The 26,095-nt window shown below is 46.5% G+C and overlaps 1 protein-coding gene and 2 non-coding genes across 3 annotated transcripts in view; 1 reads left to right on the top strand and 2 right to left on the bottom strand.

Moving 5' to 3' along the window:
- LOC124616365 (wiskott-Aldrich syndrome protein homolog 1-like) overlaps nt 1-26,095 on the bottom strand; it is a 145,568-nt gene that overhangs the window by 11,146 nt on the left and 108,327 nt on the right. Inside the window, exon 2 of the mRNA XM_047144675.1 lies at nt 1,033-1,547. Within this exon, the coding sequence (XP_047000631.1) occupies nt 1,033-1,547 (515 nt within the window). The remainder of the gene's footprint in view (nt 1-1,032; nt 1,548-26,095) is intronic.
- On the bottom strand, nt 22,398-22,472 carry Trnat-cgu. Its single transcript has one exon. It is a non-coding gene; the product is annotated as a tRNA-Thr (tRNA).
- On the top strand, nt 22,549-22,623 carry Trnat-cgu. The gene has a single exon. It is a non-coding gene; the product is annotated as a tRNA-Thr (tRNA).

The following is a 26,095-nucleotide window of genomic DNA, read 5'->3' as shown; positions in this document are numbered from 1 at the left end:
AGACTTTTCTCCATCTGTATCCTGCTGTGAAGAGCTTTCTACGAGGAATACAATTGCTGCTATGTGAAAGGTTATATGCAGAGAACAAATGCCGCTCTTTTTCAGGTACGTCTTGCATTTCTTGCAGCACATTGCGATCATACTGTCTCACGTACTTGCTAAACTGTTCTTACTTCTGTAGCACGCTAATGCGCAGCTATTATAAATGTAGTTAGGATGATGACAGTCCGCAGTTTTTTGTCGAGTGCTCGAGAAATCTATTATTTGTCTTCCTAGTCATCCAGAACAGAGGCAGAAAGTGGTATAATCTCGTGTCACTCTTCAGGTCACATATTGCATTAGTTTCTGTTAAACCATAAGTTTCATCGACGCTAACACCCGAATACATGATGCAAGATACACACAGCTTTTTAACTGAAATCATTAAAAAACATTGTTTTGATTCTGTTGTATGCACTTTTCATAATCATACCCAAGCAAATCCTTTATACTGCAAAGATTCTTGTTTCTTTGCGAAACGATGTTGACAGTTATGACACATGTTTCAACTAATCCATTAGCGTAATTTTAGTCAATTTCTCCACATTATGTCATTTGTAGAAGAAAAAAGTATAAGTGAACGAGAATAAGGAGAGTCTTTCTGGTCCAAACATATGGACAACAGGTAAATTTTTTTCTTTCCATGACATAAAAACTATTTCTAAATAAAACAGAACTGAAAAAGGGGCTATCTATTTTTGCGATGTTAGCCATACGAAATCCGTACTCCTTTCTGTTTTCGCTAAGTGCCCTTAGTGCCCTTTGTCTACTTCAGCGCAGTCCAAATGAAGTTTCCATCCCTTATAAAATAGTATATACTTCGTGTTATCGAATAATTGCGAGAAAAGCTACAGTTGTGGTTTTGGGAACAGTTTGAAGTGGGGGCAGTGTACTGCGTCTTTCGCGATTTTGCAACGACCTCTGCATCTCTCCTCTGCGCCCCGCGACAGCGCCGCGGGTGATGCTCCCGTCTGTTGCCTGGGCCTGGCCTACCTTGTCGAGGAACGCGCGTCGGAAGCCGTCCCTGTTCAGCCTGGGGGCGGGCGACGAGGGCGACGGGGGCGCCACCCCCGCCGCCCCCGGTGCCGCGGAAGCGTTGGAGGCGGAGGCGGCGAGGGGGGCGTGGGCGGCGGAAGCGACCAGGAGGTCGGCGCACTGCTTGAGGAGGGCGGCGCGCAGGCGCTCGCGGAGGCTCTCCTCCTCCATGCAGGACATGCGCGGCGCGGCCATCTCTGCGACTCTCGGCTGTCGGCTGTCGGCTGTGCTCGTCTCTGGCGGACGGACGTGCGCGCGCACTCCCAACAGCACACACACTGCGGCCGCCGCGCGGACCGCCGCCCGCCGAGCGCCGAGCGCGCAGCCCCGCCGTGACGTCACGGCGCCTCCTGACGGCACCGCGGCGGGCCTGGCCGGGCCGGCCGGCCGCTGCTCCACATTCGACACCCGCCGCCCCGGGGGCTTCGCCTCGCCCGCGGCCGTCCGGGAACCCGCCGCCGCCAAGTGCTCGCCTCTGTCGTCACCAACACGTCACACACTAGGGATAAAAGCAAACGCTGCGGATCATTTACAGCACTCAGTACTTCAATATTTAATGGTTTGGACATTTTGACAATATTTACTATTTTACATTGGAGAGGGGAACGTGGATTCTCAACCTTTCATTGCTCAACATATGTTACATCCATTTGTGTCATAATACGTTTGCAAGTTTCTTGTGGTGGCTGATCATCTTTTACTGATTACTTAAGTGGGCTATTTCGAAAGAAACACCCAACTGGTCGCGGAATGGAAAGCACAAGGAAAAAAAATGTTTTAGCCGAGTGGTTCTAGGCGCTTCAGTTTGGAACCACGCGACCGCTACGGTCGCAGGTTCGAATCCTGCCTCGGACTTGGATGTGTGTGATGTCCTTAGGTTAGTTAGGTTTAGGTAGTTCTAAGTTCTCGGGGACTGATGACCTAAGGTGTTAAGTCCCATAGTGCTCAGAGCCATTTTTGAAAAATGTTTTATTTGCTATAGTTCGGTAGACCTTCCAGCTATTTCTCTACACAGTCACCACTCTGCTTCGATATTTGTCATTGCGTCGTACCAATTTTCCAATACCCTCGTCATAGAAGTCAGTCGCCTGTGCTTTCCGCTTTTTTTCTACGTTAGCGTGGAGCTTATTGTTTGTGCCAAAATGTTGTTTTCATAGACACCGGTTCTTGTGAGCAGACATAAACATCAAAGGGAGCTAAGTCTGCGCTGTATGGTATGTGACAAGACACTTACCATCGGAAACGCTGCAGGGGCGTGATCAGACACTTCCCATCGAAAACACTGCAGGGGCGCCCTCAATGCTCCTGCAGAATGCGGTCGAGAATTTTCATAAATAAGGAAATGCATGACAGGTATGTTATGTGAGGTTGCATGAAATCAGGCGAAATCTCGCAGCGGGCAGCCATACTTGGTGGGGGACATTATTCTTACAGCAATATTGTTATGGGGATCTCACTATGTACACAGAACTGAAACGACCTACGTTGTGCTATCGACAGACATACTAGAGATACTGCCCAACACCCTGTCGTTTCCATTTCCTGACCTGTCGGACCTTCGTTTTTGATTAGCCCTTGTACTTTTACGAGGGGCTCTCAACAAGTAATCCAACATATTTTTTTCTAGCCCAATTTCGGTTGAAAAATGCGGAATTTGTTGTGGGACACCAAGGTATATTCCTGCTGCAGCTCCTACAGTTTCATGAAGTTCCGATAGGTGGCGGCACTATACGCAACGTTTACAATGGTCTCTGTAATGGATGTATTCCAAGCAGAGAACTGTCATTGGGTTTCTTTTTGCGGAAAACCAAAGCATCGCAGATAATCATAGGAGCTTGTAGAATATGTACGGAGACCTGGAAGCGAGCAAAAGCACGGTGAATCGTTGGGCGAGCCGTCGTCATCATTGCAACTAGGCTGGGCAAACCTGCCCACCCCCCGCGTGCCGGCCATGCGCACATAGCTGTGACTCCTGCAGTGCTGTAATGTGCGGGCAGTCTAATTCGAGATGATCGTCGGATCACAATCAAACACCTCGGTGCACAACTTGGCAACTTGGGAGGTTATTGATTTATCAAGACGTTGGCTCCAACTTCGACCAATAGAGTGGTATCATGCAGGCATGCAGGCCCTCTTAGATGGTGCTAAGGCCGTTGTGTTGAAGGGAGGTTATGTTGAAAAATAGAGTTTTGTAGCAAAAAGAGTGAAGTGTATTGGAATTTTTATTTTCACTTGCTGCTTTTCTTTACTGACCCATCGTCTGATTGTCTTATGATGGGTCTTAATATTTCTACGATTTATTATTCTAGCCTCTTGCCCGCTGCGACAGGCGGCGAGGTCCGACTGTGGTCCCTGTCGAACTGTACTTTTTTTTTTTGTAATGCAATGTTTTAACAACTCAAACTAAGTACTGTGGGAAAGAAAATGGAAATACAAAAATCTTATTCTTTTAAGAAGAATGATAAAAGGAAGATAGGAAAAAATACGGTGGAGAGATTCCCACTACCTGTTTGTGGGTGGTAGCCACGTTCTTCAAGTCAAATGTTGTTCAAGTCGCTGACCGTCACCCACAATTCCCTGTCTATGTCTCTCTTATCAATTCCTAAGCCGATTATATAATATTTACAATTTGGTGCTGGGTGATTCTAGATGTAATTACGGCATTTGCACCTTTCTTGACCTGTACTGTTGCTGATGGGATCTGTTTTGTTGCGGGGTACCACTATGGATAATCACCATGGGATACCTCTAGTACCACTTCATTAATAAGATCAATTTCGTAATGTGACTCGGTTTCCGTGTCAATGTCAGTGTCGTCGTCACTGGTGGTATCAGTGCTGTCATCCATCCCGTGGGCACTCTGTTGTCTTTGTGCGCCGGCTTGCCTTCCGTACGGTCTATTGCGGAGGGAATCCGTGTACATATTCTTTGATGCTCTGTCGGTCAGTACGTTTTGTTCCGTCCACTGGTCGGGATTTCGCAATATGTCATACAGTGTGTTGTTCGTGTTGTTGTGGGTGACGTGTAATGTGTGTCTTCTGTGCTGCCTGCAGAAAAAGACAGTGAGTTCAGGGGAAACTTCTTCCCCGTATGTGCACCTAGTTGCCTGTTGCAGATTCACGCGGCTCAAGTCTATGCGATAGAGGCCGTGACCAGTGAGAAAAGACACCATACCGCGGCTGGGGTTGATATATTTTAGTTTTAGTCTTTCTCTGATATCAGCCGGCCGCTGTGGCCGAGCGATTCTAGGCGCATCAGTCTGGAACCGCGCTGCTGCTACGGTCGCAGGTTCGAATCCTGCCTCTGGTAAGGATGTGTGTGATGTCCTTAGGTTAGTTAGGTGTAAGCAGTTCTAAAACTAGGGGACTCATGACCTCAGACGTTAAGTCCCATAGTGCGTAGAGCCATTTGAACCATTTGAACCTGATATCAGGGAAGAAATTGTATACTCGGTGGCCCTTACAACTATGACAGACTCACTCTGGCAGGTATCTGCTCGCCTTGCCCTGAACTGGCGTGTTGTTTCATATGGTACAGCAGTGATCTGACGATCTTGGTCAAGCCTCCACATCCTAAGCCAGTACATATCAGCACCATATCGGATTGTTACGTCTGTCGGGAAAATACCCAGCACGACGCATACTGAATCGACTGGCGTGGCGCTGAAGGCCCCGGATAGTCGAAGCAGCACGCTTCTTTGCCCACGACGTACGGTGGATTTGTTGGTTGACATGCTTAGTCTGTCTTCCGTAACAGACACATGGGAGTGAGAAGACAGATTGGTCCGTATCTCAGCGGATGTTGGTTGTTCGGTATTTCGTCAGAGGAACGTTTAATTTTGCCCAACACTACCTGCCGCAGGAATATATGACACTTTGACCGTTTTTTTAACATTCGCTATAAACAAAAAAATGGTTCAAATGGCTCTGAGCACTATGGGACTTAGCATCTGAGGTCATCAGTCCCCTAGAACTTAGAACTACTTAAACCTAACTAACCTAAGGACATCACACACATCCATGCCCGAGGCAGGATTCGAACCTGCGACCGTAGCAGTCGCGCGGTTCCAGACTGTAGCGCCCAGAATCGCTCGGCCACCAGCGGCCGGCTCTCTATAAACAATGTAATGGCCAATTAACGAGTTAATCTCCCTAGTAGGAAGCCATGTCACAGTACATAATTGGAGGAGCCATCCAGCATCCACCTGAAATTATGTTGTGGCATTTCTAGTGTGTCTGGAAGTCACTGGAAACCCATGTCGCTTCTACTTACCCGAAGGTGGATATCGGACAGAGGTGGTTTGGTGAATCTCTGCGCGTGAGGAGGACACCTTGCAATATCTCTCACTTGGCAGTGGCTTGTTCTGCGCCAATCAAGCCATTTTTTACAAATATTAAGTGTTATGACATTTTGAAATAAGGGACTTCTGGTGGATATTCGCGTCGTTAACGACGCGAACATCCGGCATAAGTCCCGTTTTTCCAAAATATCAACAGATCGCCGGGAAAACCCGAAAAATTATATTAAGTGTTATGTTTAGCGAGAGTTTGTTCTCTATACACTACTGGCCATTGAAATTGCTACACCAAGAAGGAATGCAGATGATAAACGGGTATTCATTGGACAAATATATTATACTAGAACTGACATGTGATTACATTTTCACGCAATTTGGGTCCATAGATCCTGAGAAATCAGTACTCAGAACAACCACCTCTGGCCGTAATAACGGCCTCGCTACGCCTCGGCATTGAGTCAAACAGAGCTTGGATGGCTTGTACAGGTAGAGCTGCCATTGCAGCTTCAACACGATACCGCAGTTCATCAAGAGTAGTGACTGGAGTGCTGTGACGAGCCTGTTGCTTGGCCACCATTGAGCAGACGTTTTCAATTGGTGACAGATCTGGAGAATGTGCTGGCCAGGGCAGCAGTCGAACATTTTCTGTATCCAGAAAAGCCCGTAGAGCACCTGCAACATGAGGTCGTGCATTATCCTGTTGAAATGTAGGGTTTCGCTGGGATCGAATGAAGGGTAGAGCCACGGGTCGTAACACATCTGAAATGTGACGTCCACTGTTGAAAGTGCCGTCAATGCGAACAAGAGGTGACCGAGACATGTAACCAATGGCACCCCATACCATCACGCCGGGAGATAAGCCAGTATGGTGATGACGAATACACGCCTCCAATGTGCATTCACCGCGATGTCGCCAAACACGGATGCAACCATCATGATGCTGTAAACAGAACCTGGATTCATCCGAAATAATGACGTTTTGCCATTCGTGCACCCAGGTTCGTCGTTGAGTACACCATCGCAGGTTCTCCTGTCGGTGATGCAGCGTCAAGGGTAACCGCAGCCATGGTCACCGAGCTGATAGTCCATGCTGCTGCAAACGTCGCCGAACTGTTCGTGCAGATGGTTGTTGTCTTGCAAATGTCCCCATCTGTTGACTCAGGACTGGAGACGTGGCTGCACGATCCATCACCAACCGTGCGGATAAGATGCATGTCATCTCGACTGCTAGTGACACGAGGCCGTTGGGATCCAGCACGGCCTTCCGTATTACCCTCCTGAAACCACCGATTCCATATCCTGCTAACAGTCATTGGATGTCGACGAACGCGAGCAGCAATGTCACGTTGCGATAAACCGCAATCGCCATAGGCTATAATCCGACAATCAAAGTCGGAAACCTGATGGTACGCATATCTCCTCCTTACACTTGGCATCATAACAACGTTTCACCAGGCAACGCCGGTCAACTGCTGTTTGTGTATGAGAAACGGTTGGAAACTTTCCTCATGTCAGCACATTGTAGGAGTCGTCACCGGCGCCAACATTGTGTGAATGCTGTGAAAAGCTAATCATTTGCATATCACAGCATCTTCCTGTCAGTTAAATTTCGCGTTTGTAGCACGTCATCTTCGTGGTGTAGCAATTTTAATAGCCAGTAGTGTATATACATTAGCATTCAGTGCAGATGAGTAGTTCAAGAGTTCATTTTCTGATTTGAATTCACTAAAGCATAACATGATATCGTGTGGAGATAAGTTCGTGATGATGATGTGATGGTGATGATGCGGTTGGTGTCAGCACACAACAGCAAAGTCTCCGGCGTCCGTACTAAAATAATATGAGATGAGTGTGGATAAAGGGAGCAAAATTGGCGTAAGAGACGATCAAGAAGTTTCGTTTCGGAGGCCGTGCCGTTCAGTCATCCCAATGACGTACGAGGTTAAAGATACCTGTTTGGTAAAACACTGTTCCTGCGGCGTGAAGATGTCCATAACTGCCGGTTGTACACTCTCGTCGAGCAGGAGTCCTCGATCCTTCAAGGCCTTTTTTAAGGGACCGAAGGTGTGATAATCGCATGAGGTGAAACCAGGACTATAGGGCTGGTGGTCGAATGTCTCCCACATAAGTTGGCGCAACTTCTGCGTTACGACATTGACAACTACATGTCATGACCCATGGCCCACCATTCCACAACGGTGGCTTTCGATAGACGTACTGCTCCATACACATTCTTTGTTCTCCATTGTATGTCTACCGCTGTTTGCCCTTCAGCAGCCAAGAAAAGATCAACAGCACGTTGGTACCGTTTGGACGCATTTGGCAATAAGGTCGACATAGCTCATGTTGCCGTATTTGCCACACACACGTAGGAAATGGACGAATGCCACACTGATCTCTGGCCTACATGTCAGCGCCTCGTATCAGCATAGGAGTCGCGCTAACAGCAACACCTCCAAACGAAAACTTACTACCACCACTTATGAAATCTAGAAGTACAAGAAAAATATAATTAACGCCAAACATGTGCATACACACACATACACACACACACACACACACACATACACACACACACACACACACACATACACTCACACGCAAACACACACACACACACACACACACACACACACACACACACACACACACACACAAAACCGCTTGCATGCTCGCTCTTGGGTGGGCGGGGGGAGGGGGGGGGGAGGGTGAGTATGAAGATAATACAGCAGAGAGCTTTGGCTGACTGATCGCTGGAGTAAAAAGGATGAGCCAGCCACTCTGCAAAACACTAAAATCTCCAGCCTACAAGTTTAAGCCGAAGTCCACACACATCGCAAAACTTTAAAACCTTTACCATACGTCTCATCATCGGATAAAATAGAGGACAGATCCCCACCGAATTTCGCTTCTGCCCTGTCAACACAATACAAAAGGCACCCAGCTAAAATATAGCGTACAGTGATTTGAACGCCACAGACATCACAAACTGGGGTCCTCCCTCCGGATTAAGCAATCACGCGTAAGGGGAAAGCGCCCCAATTCGGAGGCGTATCGGGATCGCTTTATCGCGTCTGAATGAACGTCAAGAGGAACGGCACGATCAGATATCTGGCTTCAAAAACCCTTACTGCCATCCACTCCTCTCATGACTACGAGCGCGGGGGGGGGGGGGGGGGGGGCTAGACTTGGGGTATAGAGTATTTGTGATATTTTAGAAGACGAACAGCGACTTGTAAGCAGCAATAAAAAAGTTCCATTTCCGACACTGTTAAAAACCTGCTAACTACCGAGTTTTAATCATTTTCTTGAAAGATAAACTCCTGTTAAAACGATGTTTCTTCCTTTCCCTGAGAACTAGGGAGAAAGGGAGGGAGGGCTCCTTTTCCCGCTTCTATGCGCACACCTGACCCCAAATGCATATATCTCTGAAGCACCAGTGAGATACAGCATTCAGGGGAATGGAACATTCAGTCACGCCATGTTCCCTGCAAGTCTCCCTGGCAGCTTCGTCAGCTCGTACATTTCCCCATATTCCCTCATATCCCGTACCCACCAGAACGATATCAGTTTCCACTACTGTTGAGGGAAGCACAGTTGCGCATATTATCTGGACCCTTTTTCTATCTCCTGGATACAAGTGCTGCAAAGGCTGAAGGGCAATAAGCGAATCGGAATAGATGAGGAATTATCCTGAAGATGCCTCATCTGCTCCAGCGCCTTAGGTGTTGCATGGAGGTCTGCAGTAAGTATATCCACGAGGAAGGAGAATCCGGATGACATGATCGCCCGGGAAGACTACAGAATAGCCAGTGGTATCCCCTCGTTTTGAACTGACACTGTTCGCAACTGTAAAACTTGATAACTATCTAAAACGTTAAAAACAGAGATTAAAACGTAAAATGTAAAGGCAATTTTCCTTATAATTCGTCATGTCTCAAATAATTCTCAGCCTCTGTAGGGGCCAAAATGGAGATTTGCTCCAACCAGTCACACCCAACTGTAGAAGGCAATCTTCGGCGCGAATACCGCTGGGGATCATTGCACATTGTCGATTATCAAAAAGCTTTTCATTTACGCGCCGAGCAACTGTAGGCAATGCGGGTGTCCACGGCGTGGGCAGGGTCTCACCATGACGCTGTGAAAGGTGTCTCGCTAGCCTCAGTGTAAAGGCTTGGCATGGGGCTGGTTCTGATGGCTCCATGTAAAGGCCCCAGTGACTAGTCGAATTCCTTCATGGTGTATCACGTGCAACATTTTTAAATAACAGGGTCGTGCAAACCCATGCACCATCCACCCATGTCAAGGAGGGATCGCACGAAGCCCGTATGAAACTGAACCAGATAAATTCTGTCTGCCCGCATGAATTCTGTCTGCCCACATGAATTTTGACCAAGTCGTTTTAAAATACTGCGAGCTCTTAAGGACCGTCTTTTCAGATGCCTATGGTGTGGCAACCACGGGAGGCTACAGTCAGATGTGAAGCCCAGAAAACTCACCATTTGTTTGAAGTTAATAACAGTGTCCCTAATCCACAACTTCGTAAAGTTTAAAACAGATTATTAACGGTCAGAAAGAATACACAGTCTTGCGCGGTTGAGAAATTAAAACCTCACTTCTCCGTCCATTCATCTGACTGCTGAGTAGTCACTTCCAACTGACGAGTTGTTGTTACAAGGCTCTAGGAAGAACAAAGGACAAAGAAATTCGCCTATAAACGAAGCACACGGGAGAGCAGGTTTACCCACTGACGTTATACTGGAAGTTACAATTGAAAGGCTACCTTAAGGGATACCATTCTCTTGTTCAAAGCGGCCAGAGAGAACAGTACCGACTCCTTTTCTAAAATAGTAAGGTTGGACAAAGGACCGCGTGAAGATCAGAAGATGTCCTCTAAAACCCCATTCATGGAGCTGTTCGAGGATAATATGCCTCCAAGAAGTATAGTGGGCTTTCTTGATGTCAAAACATGCACCGATTTAATAACGCCTGCACAGGAAATCCAGCTGTACAGCAGCTTCCTGGAGGATCAGATTATCAAAGATGGACCGATGCCTCCTGAACCCACCCTGAAAGCGACGAAGGACCTGTCTAGGTTCTAAGATCCAGACAACGCGGCAGCTGATAATCCGCTCAAAGGTCTTTCCCACGCAGATCGTTAGGGCAACATTATGATAACTGTTCGAGCATGTGCAGTCCTTCACAGGTTTTTGGAATTAAAACTGCCTTCCGCCACGAGACAGGGAAGTCTCCTGACACCCAAGTGAGGCTCAAAAGTGCGAGGAGTATCAGTGAGGTGTCATAACATACAATAATCGTATCACGACCAGGTGATGTGTCACGAGCTGCAGATAACGTAGATTCTGCTCCCACATGTAATAGGGTAGTTTGACTCTTCATTACTGTGGAAGGTTACAAGCCGTCTTGATTGCCTCCTTCTATTTGTACTAAATTTATCTGCCCTTTATCATGACTGGCGATAGGCAGTGCAGTTTAGTTGCATCTACTTAAATAAGTCTCACTACCTTGATTTATTACGGGAAATGTATTTTATGGCATGTCAACTGGCCACCGACGGAAGCTCATGGAATCTATCGGTCCTTTTTACTAAGTCGGGGTTAGCGGCCTGTGACACGACTCGTCTCTTGAGGTGGCCGAGGACGACTGTTCCAAGTGCTTGCTGGGACACCAAGTACAGGTCTTGGAAAGTAGTTTGGCCTCGCGAAATTCGGAAGTGTTAAACTACGCTCTGATTCGCCATTGCTGGCTGACACCAGACAGGAATTTCTAGGACAAACTAACGAGAAAGGTGTGCTCAGATGGGGCCGTGACTGACGATATTCCGCAGTGAAGATTTGTTGGAATGAAATGAAACGTCGTGTGGTGAGGGCCACGCGTTTGGTAGCCCGGTCCCTGGTGCAAGTCTTTTTAGTTGACGCTACTTCGACGACTTGCATATCGATGATGATGGTATGATGATGAAGGCAACACAGCACTCAGCCCCTGAGCGAAGAAAATCTTCGACCCAACTGGGAATCGAACCCGGGCCCATCACATGGTTTTTCGCCATACTGACCACTTTTTTTTTCGTGGAACAGGAAGACAGGGTAAACAAACAATCTTTATTCGTACAATTGTGCTGTCCTAGGGATAAGAAAAGTATCGAGACAGCAAAAACAATTGGGAAACCATAAAATCAACGTAAAGGCCGCACCCTATTTTTACATGAATAAAGTAAATGACAATCCTAGTCAACGGGCGGGAAGGAAAACGAAGTTATCATCTACATCACAATCCTTGCAGCACGCGGTGTCGCACCGCATCATGAATCTGGCAGCCAGCCTTATAACCTTCACCATATCTGCCATTGTGGGCGGCATGTATTTCTTCTGCGTCGACCATTCGAAGGACCAGTCATAAGTGGCGCCAACAGGTGGGGGCCAGATGTCTTCTCAGTGTCCAATACACCAATATATTGTAACCGTGCAGTACTGTCTCTAGTTGTTCTGCTGCAGGAGTCTTTTCATTTCTGGGACACCCCAGATGTCGGGCAGGTTGTGAAAAACACTTCCTAAGAAATTGGAAAGGAGCTCGTGTTGTTCTTGTAAGTACATCCAATAATCCATCACGGACTTAATATCGTACGAAAACAAATATTTCGTCGCATTTCCAGCGATCCAATTGACAGCATACGTCTTTTATTTGGGAAAAAAGTCTTGTCCGATAGAAAAAGTACATCCGATGTGATTTTTGTGTAGTTAGTGCGCCGAAGGAAGGCCAGTGTTCAACGCGTCAGCATCCAGACGCCCGTCGCTGCGCCACACACTAAACCATGTTCTTCCTTTGCTAACAGTCTATAGTTTGTGCAAAGAGGAGAATCGACTATATGAATTGTATGTAATCGACTCCTGTTCACAAGTTTACGGTTTACAAGAATATACCGCATCGATCTCACCACTGTTGACAGTAATGGAATATGCACTGCACACCAAATGTGCTTCCAAGTTTTCGTTGGGTATCTGAATTCCATTATGTTGCGGCCATGGTGATCCATCAAGCACCGATAGATCTCCCGAGTCGTGGATATTCTCGTCGAAGTTACCTTCAGACGAACATAACTATAATCAACAAGAAATGAGGCAATGTGTGCAAAAGAAGGCGAAATGTTGCCCACTGCTATCGGGGGTTCGTACGAAGGCTGAACAAGTACTTCTATCAGAGCTGATGTTATGGTATGCTTTCGTTGTTGCCTATCTCGTATCATCGCTCTCATGTAAAGCGCCAAAGCTTTGTTTCGCACGTTTTTGAGGTTGAGGCTACCGTTCTGAAACTGTAGGGTTAACGTGTCATATTTGATTTTAAATAACATCCCAGTATTAACATAATAACCAAAGGCAACCATGAGGCGGTCCGCAGTACCCTTCGGTATTGGTAGGATCTGCGCTAAATGGGGCAGTCTTGACGCTATGTGAACGTTGGTGTATGCCACACGTTGGATCATGTCAAAAGCTCTCAGTGAATTGTTGCCTATTGTCAGACGAACATTCTGCAGAAGCCGCCGAGAACTCGCCGCCGCTGACCGCCGTAGTGAACTGGTAAATGTGATCCCCAGACATCTTAGCGATTCCACCGTCTGAAAGAGTCCCGGTACGTCTTCCAGACCTCGTCCAATGTACATAATTTTTGATTTCGTCATGTTAACGACACTGCCTGCCGCTGTCCCGTAAGAGTCTAGATGTTCGACAGACTGACGCACTTCATGTCTTGATCTGACAAGAAGGATCAGGTCGACCGCATATGCGCAACAAACGAAAGACTTCTCATTAAGCGCTATCCCAGTAAGTGAGCGCCTCATAATACACATAAGCCGCTCGAGTGCTATCGCAAACAGCATCATGGAGAGTGAGCACCCTTATCGAACCGAGCTGTTAATGGAAATCGAGCCCGCTTCCCGACCGTTTTTAATCACCTTCGATGTAGCCCCTCATATTAGCCTCATAACGATGGAGATGAAAACAGGTGGAACCGCCATTCGGCTCATGACTGACGCAGGGAAGTCACAGATATCATCGCTGCTCGCATTCTGCAAAGGCGATAACGTCACGGTATTCACTTAACGCCGAGATGTTGCTTCGAACTAGACTGATCAGGGGATATTGTCCTGGATATCGCCAGTTTGAGACGAGACGCTATTAGTCTTATAAAGATTTTATAGTCGGTGTTTAGCATAGTGAGAGGCCGTTACTGATTAACACTGCGACTCCCCGCCATCTTCGAGATGGGAAGAAGAAAGCCCATCACAAATTCCGACGGTAGGCGCATGTCAGGTCGCATCGCCTCATTGTAAATCGACACCCACTGTGGTATCATCATGTCTGCGAATTCCCGATAAAACTCCAACGTAATCCCATCTGGCCCTGGTGATTTATGGGCCGCTCCTTTTTTGAGTGCCACCTTTATATCGTCTTCTGTGAGTGGCTACATAAGTGCTGCCTTATCCGTCTCTGTTAATGTTGTTTGCAGATGTTGCAATATGTCTTCTCCCAGTCGACGATCCGTCGGTGTTCCGGCATATAGGTGTCGGAAATGCTCTAGAAATTCATTTGCAATGTCCTGTTGTATTGTCAGTTGACGGCCATCTAAACCGTCGAGCAGTGTGACCAATGCCGACCGTAACGTTTATGTTCCCGCAATATATGGTGCATCGAGGTACGTTCCCCAGTGATGGTGTCGAGACATCTTGCCCGTATCGGGATGCCACCCAGTCGTCGTCGCGTGATCGATAGGGTTTGTGCCTTGACACGACGAACTTATGCATGATGTTCTGCAGATGGCACCTGGAATGACAGCTCTAGCATGGTGTAATAGTAATCAAGAGTGTCTCTTTGCCATCTCGCTTATCCCGATCATACAGTATTAGAGCTCTTCTTATTGCTGGCTTAGTACACTCGAGCCACCATTGAAGCACTGAGGCATATGTGGCCCACACCGCCTCGACACTCTGACGGCATTCAGGGTCTGCCAAAAGTGACGAATTGAACTTCCATGTCCCGCGGCTTCACCACACACTTTACTGAGGGAGTGATATGGTACAAATGTAAGCCAGATGATCAGTAAATGCCGCAAGCCATCGTTCAGCGTCGACCACCTTAGCCTGAAACATATATTCGATCAAGTCTGCTCGACGAGTGACTGGTAACAAAAGTATGCCCCTCACGCTTCCTATGAATCCTGTCCCAGGTGTCGCTTAACTCAAGGTCCCTGCATAGCACTTACAGTGCATGACAGGTATTGTAATGTGGAGTCTGGTCTTTTTGGACCATAACACTGTTGAAGTCATCACCTATAATGAAATGATCGAATCTGCTGGTAAATAAAGGCACAATCTCTTCCGAATAATATCTCGCACGCGCCCGTCTGTGCCGGTAGGGACATAGACATTGAGAATACGAATTCCATTAACAGTTATCGCCAGTCCTCGCGCCGAGGGCAGATAAGCCACGTCGCGAACCGAAATTCCGTCCCGGACCAATATCACCGTTCCACTGACGTTGTCCGAGTGAGGCGAAGTGTAGGAGATGTATCCATGTACTTCCTGGAGCTCAGGAATGCAAATTGGCTACACCATAAGTATATCCACATCCGACGCGTATATCATGTCCCTAAACAATTGCTTTTTCACGGGCGATCTAATGGTATTTACACTCACTGTCCCTATTCTGTATGCCTGGATTTGAGTAGCTGTCATCTCCGCATGATGGTAGAATGACGAACATTCACCGTATCGATAGTCCCTTTGCAGAATCGCAGAGGGTCGCCCGACGGACGTCTCCCTGTGGCATTAAGTTTCTTGAGATGCGGACGGATGCGAGTCCCCACCAACTGAAGGGTCCGCATCGTTAATTTCTTCGTGCTGTGCATCCCAGCTGATATTACTGGGGTGCTCCAAACTGCTCTGTACGGCACAGATGTGTGGCATCTGTGGATCTTTCGCAGCTTTTGACTCCGCCGCAGAATGGGTGTCAGGCCGCTGAGCGGATGCGTCGTCTGAACGACGTGACATCTTTTCACTGTCCGAATTCACATGGTCAGCGATATCCGAAGCTTGTGGTTCCAAGTCAGACAGGTCCATAGTGTTAGACTCATCAGGGCTCCCAAGAAGAGAAGGGAGCGTCTCCGCAGAGTTTAGTCGGCGCTTCTTGCGGCGCTTCGGCGAGCGTTGTTTGCGGGTCCTAACCTCGACCTCTGGTGTTGGCGAATCTTGTATCTTCTGCTGTCTCGCCGCCGCCACAACGCCCTGGGGTCTTTCCACGTCAGCTTCCATTCCTTGCGTGATGCTGCCATCCTCTTGCTCCACCACCTGCAGTGTCTGGGATAGGAGATTGGTCGGTTACATTCCTTCTTCAGTGGGGTGCGAAGGCGCCTCAGTCAACGGCGGCGTTGGTTCGATAGTACTCTCTGACCTCGGCGTCACCTCCCCCCGCAGCGCCGTCACGTAAGTTAGCGACAGTGACGTTGGTGTAGCGGGATTCTCGCAGTCTCCGCTGGGGAGCTGCAGGAGTCTCCTCTACATACACGCAGATCGAAGATTTCCTTCACCACCACACCCGGAGCATGTCCGTGGATATCCATCATAGATGGCAATAGCTCTACAGCCGTCGATGTTTATGTACGATGGCACATGTTTAGTAAGGGCAATTCGCACCTGTCAGACACCACTGAGCACTGGATACGAGCTAAAACTTTCCCACCGTTCGACCGTATGACTAATAATTCTGCCGTATCGCTGGAGTGGTTCAGTGACCAATGATGCGGGTTCCTCGAAAGGCAGCTCGAAGATTCGAATCGTACGCACGCCCAAACCCAAATGAGCTACTAAAACTTTGCCAATATGACCATCGGAGTGTTGGAACTGCAATCCTCAATAATTCTATCGCATGCTGCGTCGTCAGTCTTCTTTACGTAAAGAGTGCTGCTCACGATTGAAAAGTGAATTCCAATAAGCTCCGTGTAGTTAAGATGAACTTCGTCCCTTAAGAAACGTTCGATTTCTAAAACCTTCGGTCTTGCATACTCGTTACAGAACGTGAACTGTATCGTGATTTTTCGAAAATTGCCGGCCGGGGTGGGCGAGCGGTTCTGGGTGCTACAGTCTGGAACCGCGCGACCGCTACGGTCGCAGGTTCGAATCCTGCCTCGGGCATGGATGTGTGTGATGTCCTTAGGTTAGTTAGGTTTCAGTAGTTCTAAGTTCTAGGGGACTGATGACGTCAGAAGCTAAGTCCCATAGTGCTCAAAGCCATTTGAAGCTTTTTTTTTATCGAAAATTGTGTGCCATTGCGTTCGATGCAAACAGTAACTTACGCGAGTAACGACGGCGTAAACACCGCTTCTTCCGCGAACGTTCGCAGCTGGGACGTAAACAAGTCCGAGCTGCTCCGCTGCCAAAGGCAGACTACCACTCAACCATGGAGGTGGACGGGGTTGGTTAAACTTGGCTTTGACACCTTAGATGGAGACAGGTCGTTGATTCGAGACATCATTGCACATGGGGGTTAATGTTTATGTAGGAAGCGTGCCGCTGCCATAGCTCCGCTAAACACGACTCACGCCTTACTAGTATTTGATGTGGTATTAAGTCGACTACTGGAGTTTCTAAATTAATCGTTGGAGTGTACTGGATTAATGATTTAATGTGCAGCTAGGATACCGTAGCCATCCCTCTGCTTACCTATCTTGTTTGATATTGTCAACAATTAACTTTGTTTTTTCATAGAATGCGGACGCAAATACTCTGTAATTGATTAATATAATAAATAATCGGTTTACGTTTCATTTACATTTTTGTATGAAAGAGGGCTTAATTCCCTTTCCCTTTATTCTGTTTATTGAATGGATAGTTGTGCAATAGCATCATTGCAATTTCCCACCAAGTGATTCCATGCTAAGGCATTTCAAGTTGAGTAATTTACAGTTAACATGGAGTGTGACAAATTCTGGCTAGGTTCATTACTCTGATAGGTTTCACAGTCTCACTCACCGCAGGGTATTGCATACTTTGGCGAACCTTCATTAGACTTCGTTCCTTGGGAGATTATATGGGCAGATTAACTTTTTCTCTTATAATGTATCACGTATTTAGTAAATAGATCAAGTGCATTGTTCATTTCGTTATTTACATTTGCAACCAATTGTGTAAACTTTATCAGAGCCGCCATAGCATTAGATTGGCAATATTTTATCAATTATTTGTGTTTGCCATGTATTTTGGTTCCGTTGGTTCTCCACCATGTCTGTATGTCATTGGGGGCGTTTTTACCACAGTTGTGATTTGGAAGGATATTGTGACCGTTCTCTATTCATTTATGGTATCTGGGTATGTTTAAGGTTATCAGTTGCTGGGCAAATCTGTTGTGTCATTCAGCGAATTTTGTAATCTGGTATAATATTATTCATTGTGTATGATCACATGTAGTAAGGACCGGGGATGGAAAGATTTTGTAGAAGTTGACGCAATAGCGAATGTGGATTACAGTAAGAGAGACACGAAGCGCGTAAGAGCCCTCATGCATGCAGAGGCAGACGTTAGCATGGAGGATTTAGTCATGGGTGAAGGGTCAGAACAGGTGGACTTGTGTGGAGAAGGCACTGAGCAAGCTCAAGGGGATGTCGAAAGAAAAGGAACAGTGGTGAACGTAGTTTGAACGATAAATATAACTTTTTCTGTACATATTTCGGTTTGGTTGCTTAAATTTTTGGGGGTACCGTAGATTTTTTGTGCCTCAGTGACGTAAACAATAATAACAAAATGATGAGGTTCGCAGTAATTTTAAAAGAGATTGGAGGCAATGAGATACTCCTTTCCTACATAATATATTTTGTATTATTAAACCACAGTGTGAGCCAACGGCCTTGCCGCAGTGGTAACACCGGTTCCAGTCAGATCACCGAAGAGCTGTCGGGCTTGGCTAGCACTTGGATGGGTGACCATCCGGTCTGCCCAGCGCTCTTGGCAAGCGGGGTGCACTCAGCCCTTGTGTAGTAAACTGAGGAGCTACTTGATTGAGAAGTAGCGGCTCCGGTCTCGGAAACTGACATATGGCCGGGAGAGCGGTGTGCTAACCACATGCCCCCCTCCCTCCCCCCCCCCCCCCACCCCATATCCACATCCAGAGACGCCTATGAGCTGAGGATGACATGGTGGCGGTCAGTACCATTGGGCCCTCATGGACTGTTCGGGAGGGGCAATTCGATGCCATTTCCTGAAGAAAGTTAACCACTTTGTTGCACCTGATACTTACTGTTCATGTGTAAGGGACACTCAATAGATGCGAAATGAGGGGGTCGATCACGCAATTGAATGGCAACATATATCCACCTTTGTACTGATGGCGGAGTTGAGCACGATGATGAGGCCGCATCACGGACAAATTCACACACATCCTCGTACAATAGTAGGATGGCAAACGAACAGATCGGGGACGGTTTATTCACGCTCTTAAAGTTAATGGAAGCAAGGACAGTAGAGAGGAAACAAGTATTCTAGAAAATATTAAGAAGCGATGTAAATGACGCAGACGAAAGGGCAAAACAGAGAGAATAAGATGCAGGAGATAGGGTAGAGAGAAGAGAAGAACAGCAGGCACATGTAGTGATCGAGAAGATCAGATCGTAAGTGAAAGTGGAAGGCGAAAATACCCGAACACTATCTGTGCGTGACCTGAAGGAGGCACAAAAATCCAAACAGTTAGCAACGACAGCGATTAGAGGGGCGAAGAAGGCTCACAAGCCCTTAAGAGAGGAAAATCTCGAGATAAAGCAAGAAATAGGTAAGGCGAACACGAAATGGATCGTCCATTGTGACGGAATTGCGAGTGATTTTATCAAATTATGAGAACGCATGGAAGAAATATCACGAGACGAAAGAACGACAAGTAGTGTAAACAACTGCATACAACTACGCAGGACTGACGAACACATCACCGATGTAGTGAGTCCTGTAGACATTATGAGTTCGGAGTCAGTCCTAGATAGTCTGTCAGGAATATCATTACACAGACGTACAGACGACACAGTCGATTTCAAACACTTTGTGTCCGTCAGGAAACTCCAGAACTACAGAGACAACGGCAATACTCTTCACCCGAAGACCTTCATTTCTCAGTTCGACCTCTCGCTACCTCTGCAGTGGCCACTGGAGTGCAAATTAAATTTGCACCTCTAGGACAATGTGGCAAAAACAACGCGTACAATCGTTGAAACGTGCACGTCGTACACAGCGTTCAGGGTAGCGTTCTTGGAAAACGACTGTTCTGTAGGGATCTGGTTGCCTCAGGATTTAAAAGTCCTGTCAAATTCTTCGAGGCTATCGTCAAATAGAACCAGTTCCTTGATGCGAAGGTGAAATAATTCGCTTCTGCCATGTGAAGCTCCCACCACGCCACCAACAAATATTGACTGGCAAATGTGGTAATGTATTGAATCTTTTAAAAATACTCTGCGAGAATTAGAGTCCACGCAGGATGAACAGAGGATGACTGAAAGAAGACGTGAGCCTGATCACCTATACAACACCTGGCAGAAGAGAAACAATTCCAAAGAAGGACATGCAAACAGAGATATAGCCTCAGATGTCAACAAACACAATAGCAACTACTCACGCTAAATAAGTGGCTGGAAGAACCAGCACTACCTCCAAAACGATAGTAGGAGACAGGTGAGACACCATGAGTTTGCCCCTGAACAAGACAGAGTAAAAGGGCAGGTCGCTGAACGTAGCCATCTAACCATAACAGCATCATCAACAGGGAAATCCGTGACCACTTCAGCCACCTGAAACTCTCAATTAATTGGCACTGTACTAGATAGTAGGGATCAATTGTATAGAGTTAAGCACGTAATTTGGATTATTTTTCCTTCTGACCTTTGTTATAAATCTTGTGTTTGTTGAGTATTGATATACGTTTACAACTCGTGTAAATAGAGTTGTGTGCCAACGGAAAAACAGTTGGTGCTCAATTCATCTCTCTAGTGTCAGAGCACGATTGAAGGTCATGGAAATTTTGACGACTGAGTACGAAGAGGAGTAGACATTTTGGCTGTCGTCCGTTACCTGTGCCGTGACAGTTAGGCAGTTCTAAAACATGTAACATTAAGTTGGCTGTGACGTATGGGTGAATCGTCTGTTTCCGGTAGAATACTGAAGAAGCGTTTGTGTGTCGTGGACAACAGGTTTCGCTTTCGGAAGTCTGGGCCATTTGAGAGTTCTCAGTATGCTACTTTGATTTGGGACAAATCCATGCCATCGTTAAATAGACCCATATCTAGAGAGTTGAGATTTAGGTTTTGTGTTGTAGTGTAATGCCAGGGAGCAACGGCACTTGTCACTCATAAATAATGGAGTTTGTCTCTCATGCAGGCGAACAGAGTATGCAGCATTGTGTGTAAGAAGCTGTGACCTTCTAGAAGACACAAGACACTAACTTTTCTCTCTGGTTTCAGTTTAGGAACAGGGGACCCTTGAGCACAACGGCTTAGGTTAATAATTTTCTAATGTCATTTCCAAAGTATGCTCTATAAAGTCTCAACTGAAGATAAGGCGCCAACAAAGCAGAAGAAGAATATGTGCATTTTACTGCCTTTAACCACATAACTTCCACAGGCAGCGCCAAGTTACAGTTTTAATTTCACTCGTAAATGTGTATCCGCATAGTTTTCTTGAGTATCCTAATGACGTGGATGTGCTTAGTGTGTGGACTGGGACGTGAATGTGATTAGTGTGTGGACACGTACATGTACACCGGGCGAGGTGGCGCAGTGGTTAGACACTGGACTCGCATTCGGGAGGACGACGGTTCAATCCCGCGTCCGGCCATCCTGATTTAGGTTTTCCGTGATTTCCCTAAATCGCTCCAGGCAAATGCCGGGATGGTTCCTTTCAAAGGGCACGGTCGACTTCCTTCCCCGTCCTTACCTAATCCGATGAGAACGATGACCTCGCTGTTTGGTCTCCTTCCCCAAAACAACCCAACCCCACGTACATGTCTTAGGTAGCCATGGCTAAGTAAAGACTTAGCTGTAGAATTGGTAATAGTGATTTTGTTAATGTTAGTTCTTGTGTCTCGTGTCACGTTGTTGCCCAGTGATGCAGAATCGGAACGTATAGCTGTAGTATTGTGCAGGTTCGGCCAGACAGCACTGCCGCACGGACAGCAGTCTGAAAGGCGTGCTAATCTGGATTTTACACGGTGGTGGCAACCAGATAATGGATGGAAGCCCCGATGTATACTGCATAAATATAAATGGCGGAAGGGACAACGCCTTCGGCGGCCGACTCATCCAGGCCACCCAGCATGATGCTGGCTGGCAGGGGCAGTGCGTCTCAGTTGCAGGCGTTGAGGTATGATGCTGGGATTGCGCCGTTGTCTTTCTCCCTTTGGAGAGCATCACAGTAGCCAGATTACGGCTCTGTTCCAGGGAACTCAAATATTTGTCCGTGGGAGACCCCCCTGCAATGGTTCCTTCTAATGACATTTCCGTTGTTGTGGGCCCTACTCTACTTCATCACATAAGCTATTGCTCATGAGTGCTCAACAGTCTCTGTCTCAGTACAGACGAGTTAACCCCATAGGTGTTACTGGCCTGGCCGAGACTCGGGACAGTAAACAGAGGATAATCCTGATGTACATGCCGGCTGCCAAGACCGATGGACGCAGTGGCACAGTCGCTCTTGCTGCCTGTGACAGCGCTGGCCTGGTATGTTCCCACGGCTGTCCAGCCCTTTACACCTAATGCAACAGCGATGTGGAGACTTAGACTAAGGGCCTCACTCCAACGCCACATACAGCAGTGCACAGCCCTCTGATTCACCACTCACAGTGTAATGACACTCCGAGCTAAGTGTAGTGAACCACGCCCTTTTGTGTGATCGTCTTGCAATGACACACGCCTCTTACCTCTAGAATGAAATTTCCGCTCTAAAGCGAAGTGTGCGGTGATATGAAACTTCCTGGCAGATTACAACTGTGTGCCGGACCGAGACTCGAACTCGGGACCTTTGCCTTACGCGGGCAAGTGCTCTACCAACTGAGCTACCCAAGCACGACTCACGCCCCGTCCTCACAGGTAGGAGACGAGGTACTGGCGGAATTAAGGCTGTGAGGACGGGGCGTGAGTCGTGCTTGGGTAGCTCAGTTGGTAGAGCACTTGCCCGCGTAAGGCAAAGGTCCCGAGTTCGAGTCTCGGTCCGGCACACAGTTGTAATCTGCCAGGAAGTTTCACCTCTTACCTCCTTGATATACTCGACAAAAGTCTCAGCGTGCATTAGTACTTTCGCTGTTTTCTTGACAGTATACTCTGCACAACTGTACAGTGTCCACTTTGTCAAGAGTACTAAAATCGTTTTTGGTATATGGTTCACAAATGTAGCACATTAGGACATGAAAATGATCATGTCTGTTAGAAGAATCTTGCCAAAATCAACTCTCACCAACGGCCACGACCGATACAATGTGACCATTTCATAACTACATTGTTAACTAGCAATATGCTTTACTATGGTGTTGTTCTCCACATGTTTTGATGTAAACTGGGACGTCTTTACAGAATTAGTTTAATAATGTCTTAATTATCTAAATGGTATCATGTGAACAATATCGACCGGCCGAAGTGGCCGTGCGGATCTAGTCACTGCAGTCCGGAACCGCGTGACCGTACGGTCGCAGGTTCGAATCCTGCCTCGGGCATGGATGTGTGTGATGTCCTTATGTTAGTTAGGTTTAACTGGTTCTACGTTCTAGGGGACTAATAACCTCAGAAGTTGAGTCCCATAGTGCTCAGAGCCATTTTTGAAAACCATCAGTCAACATTTGTCACATTTGCGATACTTCATTGTTACATGCCAGATAATTTGTATAACGTCATTTGTATTCACAACCTTTGTCACATATCATGGAAGCTATATCACATATTTCTCAGTAATTCACTTAACACAAACCCATTTTGTTCACTGCTAACTTCAATTCCCAAGACATAATTGTTCATCTGGTTTCTGTAACCAATTTAACGGCTAACTTATTCTTTATGCCTACCATTGCAGTGATATGAGATTACACACTACTGGCCATTAAAATTGCTACACCAAGAAGAAATACAGATGATCAACGGGTATTCATTGGACAAATATATTATACTAGAACTGACGTGTCATTACATTCTCGTGAAATTTGGGTGCATAGATCCAGAGAAATCAGTACCCAGAACAACCACCTCTGGCCGTAATAACGGCCTTGATACGCCTGGGCATTGAGTCAGAGTTTGGATGGCGTGTACAGGTACAGCTGCCCATTCAGCTTCAACACGATACCACAATTCATCAAGAGTAGTGACTGGCGTATTGTCACGAGACAGTTGCTCGTCCACCATTGACCAGAGGTTTTCAATTGGTGAGAGATCTGGAGAATGTGCTGGCCAGGGCAGCAGTCGAACATTTTTGTATCCAGAAAGGCACGTACAGGACCTGCAATATGCGATCGTGTATTATCCTGCTGAAAGGTAGGGTTTCGCAGGGATCGAATGAAGTGTACAGCCGCGGGTAGTAACACGTCTGAAATGTAACGTCCACTGTTCAAAGTGCCGTCAATGCGAACAAGAGGTGACCGAGACGTGTAACCAATGGCACCCTATACCATCACGCCGGGTTATACACCAGTATGGCGATGACGAATTCACGCTTCCAATGTCCGTTCACCGTGATGTCGAAAAACACGGATGCGACCATCATGATGCTGTAAACAGAACCTGGATTCATCCAAAAAAATGACGTTTTGCCATTCGTGCACTCAGGTTCGTCGTTGAGTACACTATCGCTTGTGCTCCTGTCTGTGATGCAGCGTCAAGGGTAACCGCAGCCATGGTCTCCGAGCTGATAGTCCAGGCTGGTGCAAACGTCGTCGAACTGTTCGTGCAGATGGTTGTTGTCTTGCAAACCTCCCCATCTGTTGACTCAGGGATCGAGACGTGGCTGCACGATCCGTTACAGCCATGCGGATAAGATGCCTGTCATCTCGACTGCTAGTGATACGAGGCCGATGGGATCCAGCACGGCGTTCCGTATTACCCTCCTGAACCCACCGATTCCATATTCTGCTAACAGTCATTGGATCTCGACCAACTCGAACAGCAATGTCGCGATACGATAAACCGCAATCACGATAGGCTACAATCCGACCTTTATCAAAGTCGGAAACGTGATGGTACGCTTTTCTCGTCCTTACACGAGGCATCACAACAACGTTTCACCAGGCAACGCCGGTCAACTGCTGTTTTTGTATGAGAAATCGGTTGGAAACTTTCCTCATGTCAGCACGTTGTAGTTGTCGCCACCGGCGCCAACCTTGTGTGAGTGCTCTGAAAAGCTAATCATTTGCATATCACAGCATCTTCTCCCTGTCGGTTAAATTTTGACTCTGTAGCACGTCATCTTCGTGGTGTAGCAATTTTAATGACCAGTAATGTATATATGACGTCTTTCCATAAACAATAGACCTTACAGCTTAATAGAAAATATTTCGGTCGCTCTTCTACTCGAAATAGGTAGGAATTGTAACATATAAAACAAGAATAGTTTCAATCGTAAAGTAGTATGAATATATCTTCTGCTATCTTTGTATAGTAAACACATGTTTGCAAAACGGTAAACATACAATGAAAATGATCCTCCGACTTGCTGCACAGCAGACTAATGAGAGTATACAGCAGCATGTCTCACTAGGTGGGGGCTAATGTTTATGTAGGAAGCGTACCAGTGGTACAGCCCCGCTAAACCCGACTCGTCGTACAGTATCTTTTGATGCGGTATCCAGTCGAACACTGGAGTTTCTAGATTAATCGTTGGTTTTTGTTGGATTAATGATTTAATGTGCAGCTAGAATGTGGTAGCCATCCCTCGCTTGCCTATCTTATTAGGTGTTTCAGCAGTTAAGTGTGCTTCTTTGTGGAACGTTCATGCAAATACTTTTTAATTGGGTAATATAACAAATAATCGGTTTATGTTTATTTGCATTTTTATTTGAAGGAACGTGTAACTCCCTTCAGTTCACTGATTTATTCTATTGACCGAACGGATACTTATGTAGTAGGACTAGCTTTCCGTCCGCTGCTTTGCTCGCCTGAACTGTATGGCCTGCACAGATTATTTAATTGAATTTTTATGTTGTTCACAAACTGCAACACCTTCTAAGCTTTTCACGCTAATTACGGCCATATAAGCATGATCTTTTCCGAATGTACTTCTGACCACAAAGCGATTCCGGTAGCTGGAGTCCAAAGCGTTTGTTAATCATACCTTTAGCGTTCCTGTGGAAATATTTCAATAGCAACTTCCACTCTCTAACAAATATTTCTTTGTATCTAACGGAGATGTAAAACACCAATTTTCATAAATTTAACTTTAAATTTTTTTTAATGCAACAAAATACATTCTTAAAATTTTACGTGCTCTATTGCTGTTCCATATGGGTTGAATTTCCAGAAACACTGGAATCCATGTGCTTTTGTTTCTAACAGAGAAGACAAACACATTATTGTAACATATAGTTTTAACAAATGCTTTCGCAATGAAATTTTTTCATAAAACTTTTCACCCGTTTGGGGGTTGAATTTCCAAAAACAGTGGCATGCTTATGTTTTATTTCTAACAGAGAAGCCAAATACAGATTTTCACAG

The sequence above is a fragment of the Schistocerca americana genome, chromosome 5, assembly GCF_021461395.2.
Source record: "Schistocerca americana isolate TAMUIC-IGC-003095 chromosome 5, iqSchAmer2.1, whole genome shotgun sequence".
NCBI classification, from domain to species: Eukaryota; Metazoa; Arthropoda; class Insecta; order Orthoptera; family Acrididae; genus Schistocerca; species Schistocerca americana.
This window is presented reverse-complemented; position numbering and strand designations above follow the sequence as displayed.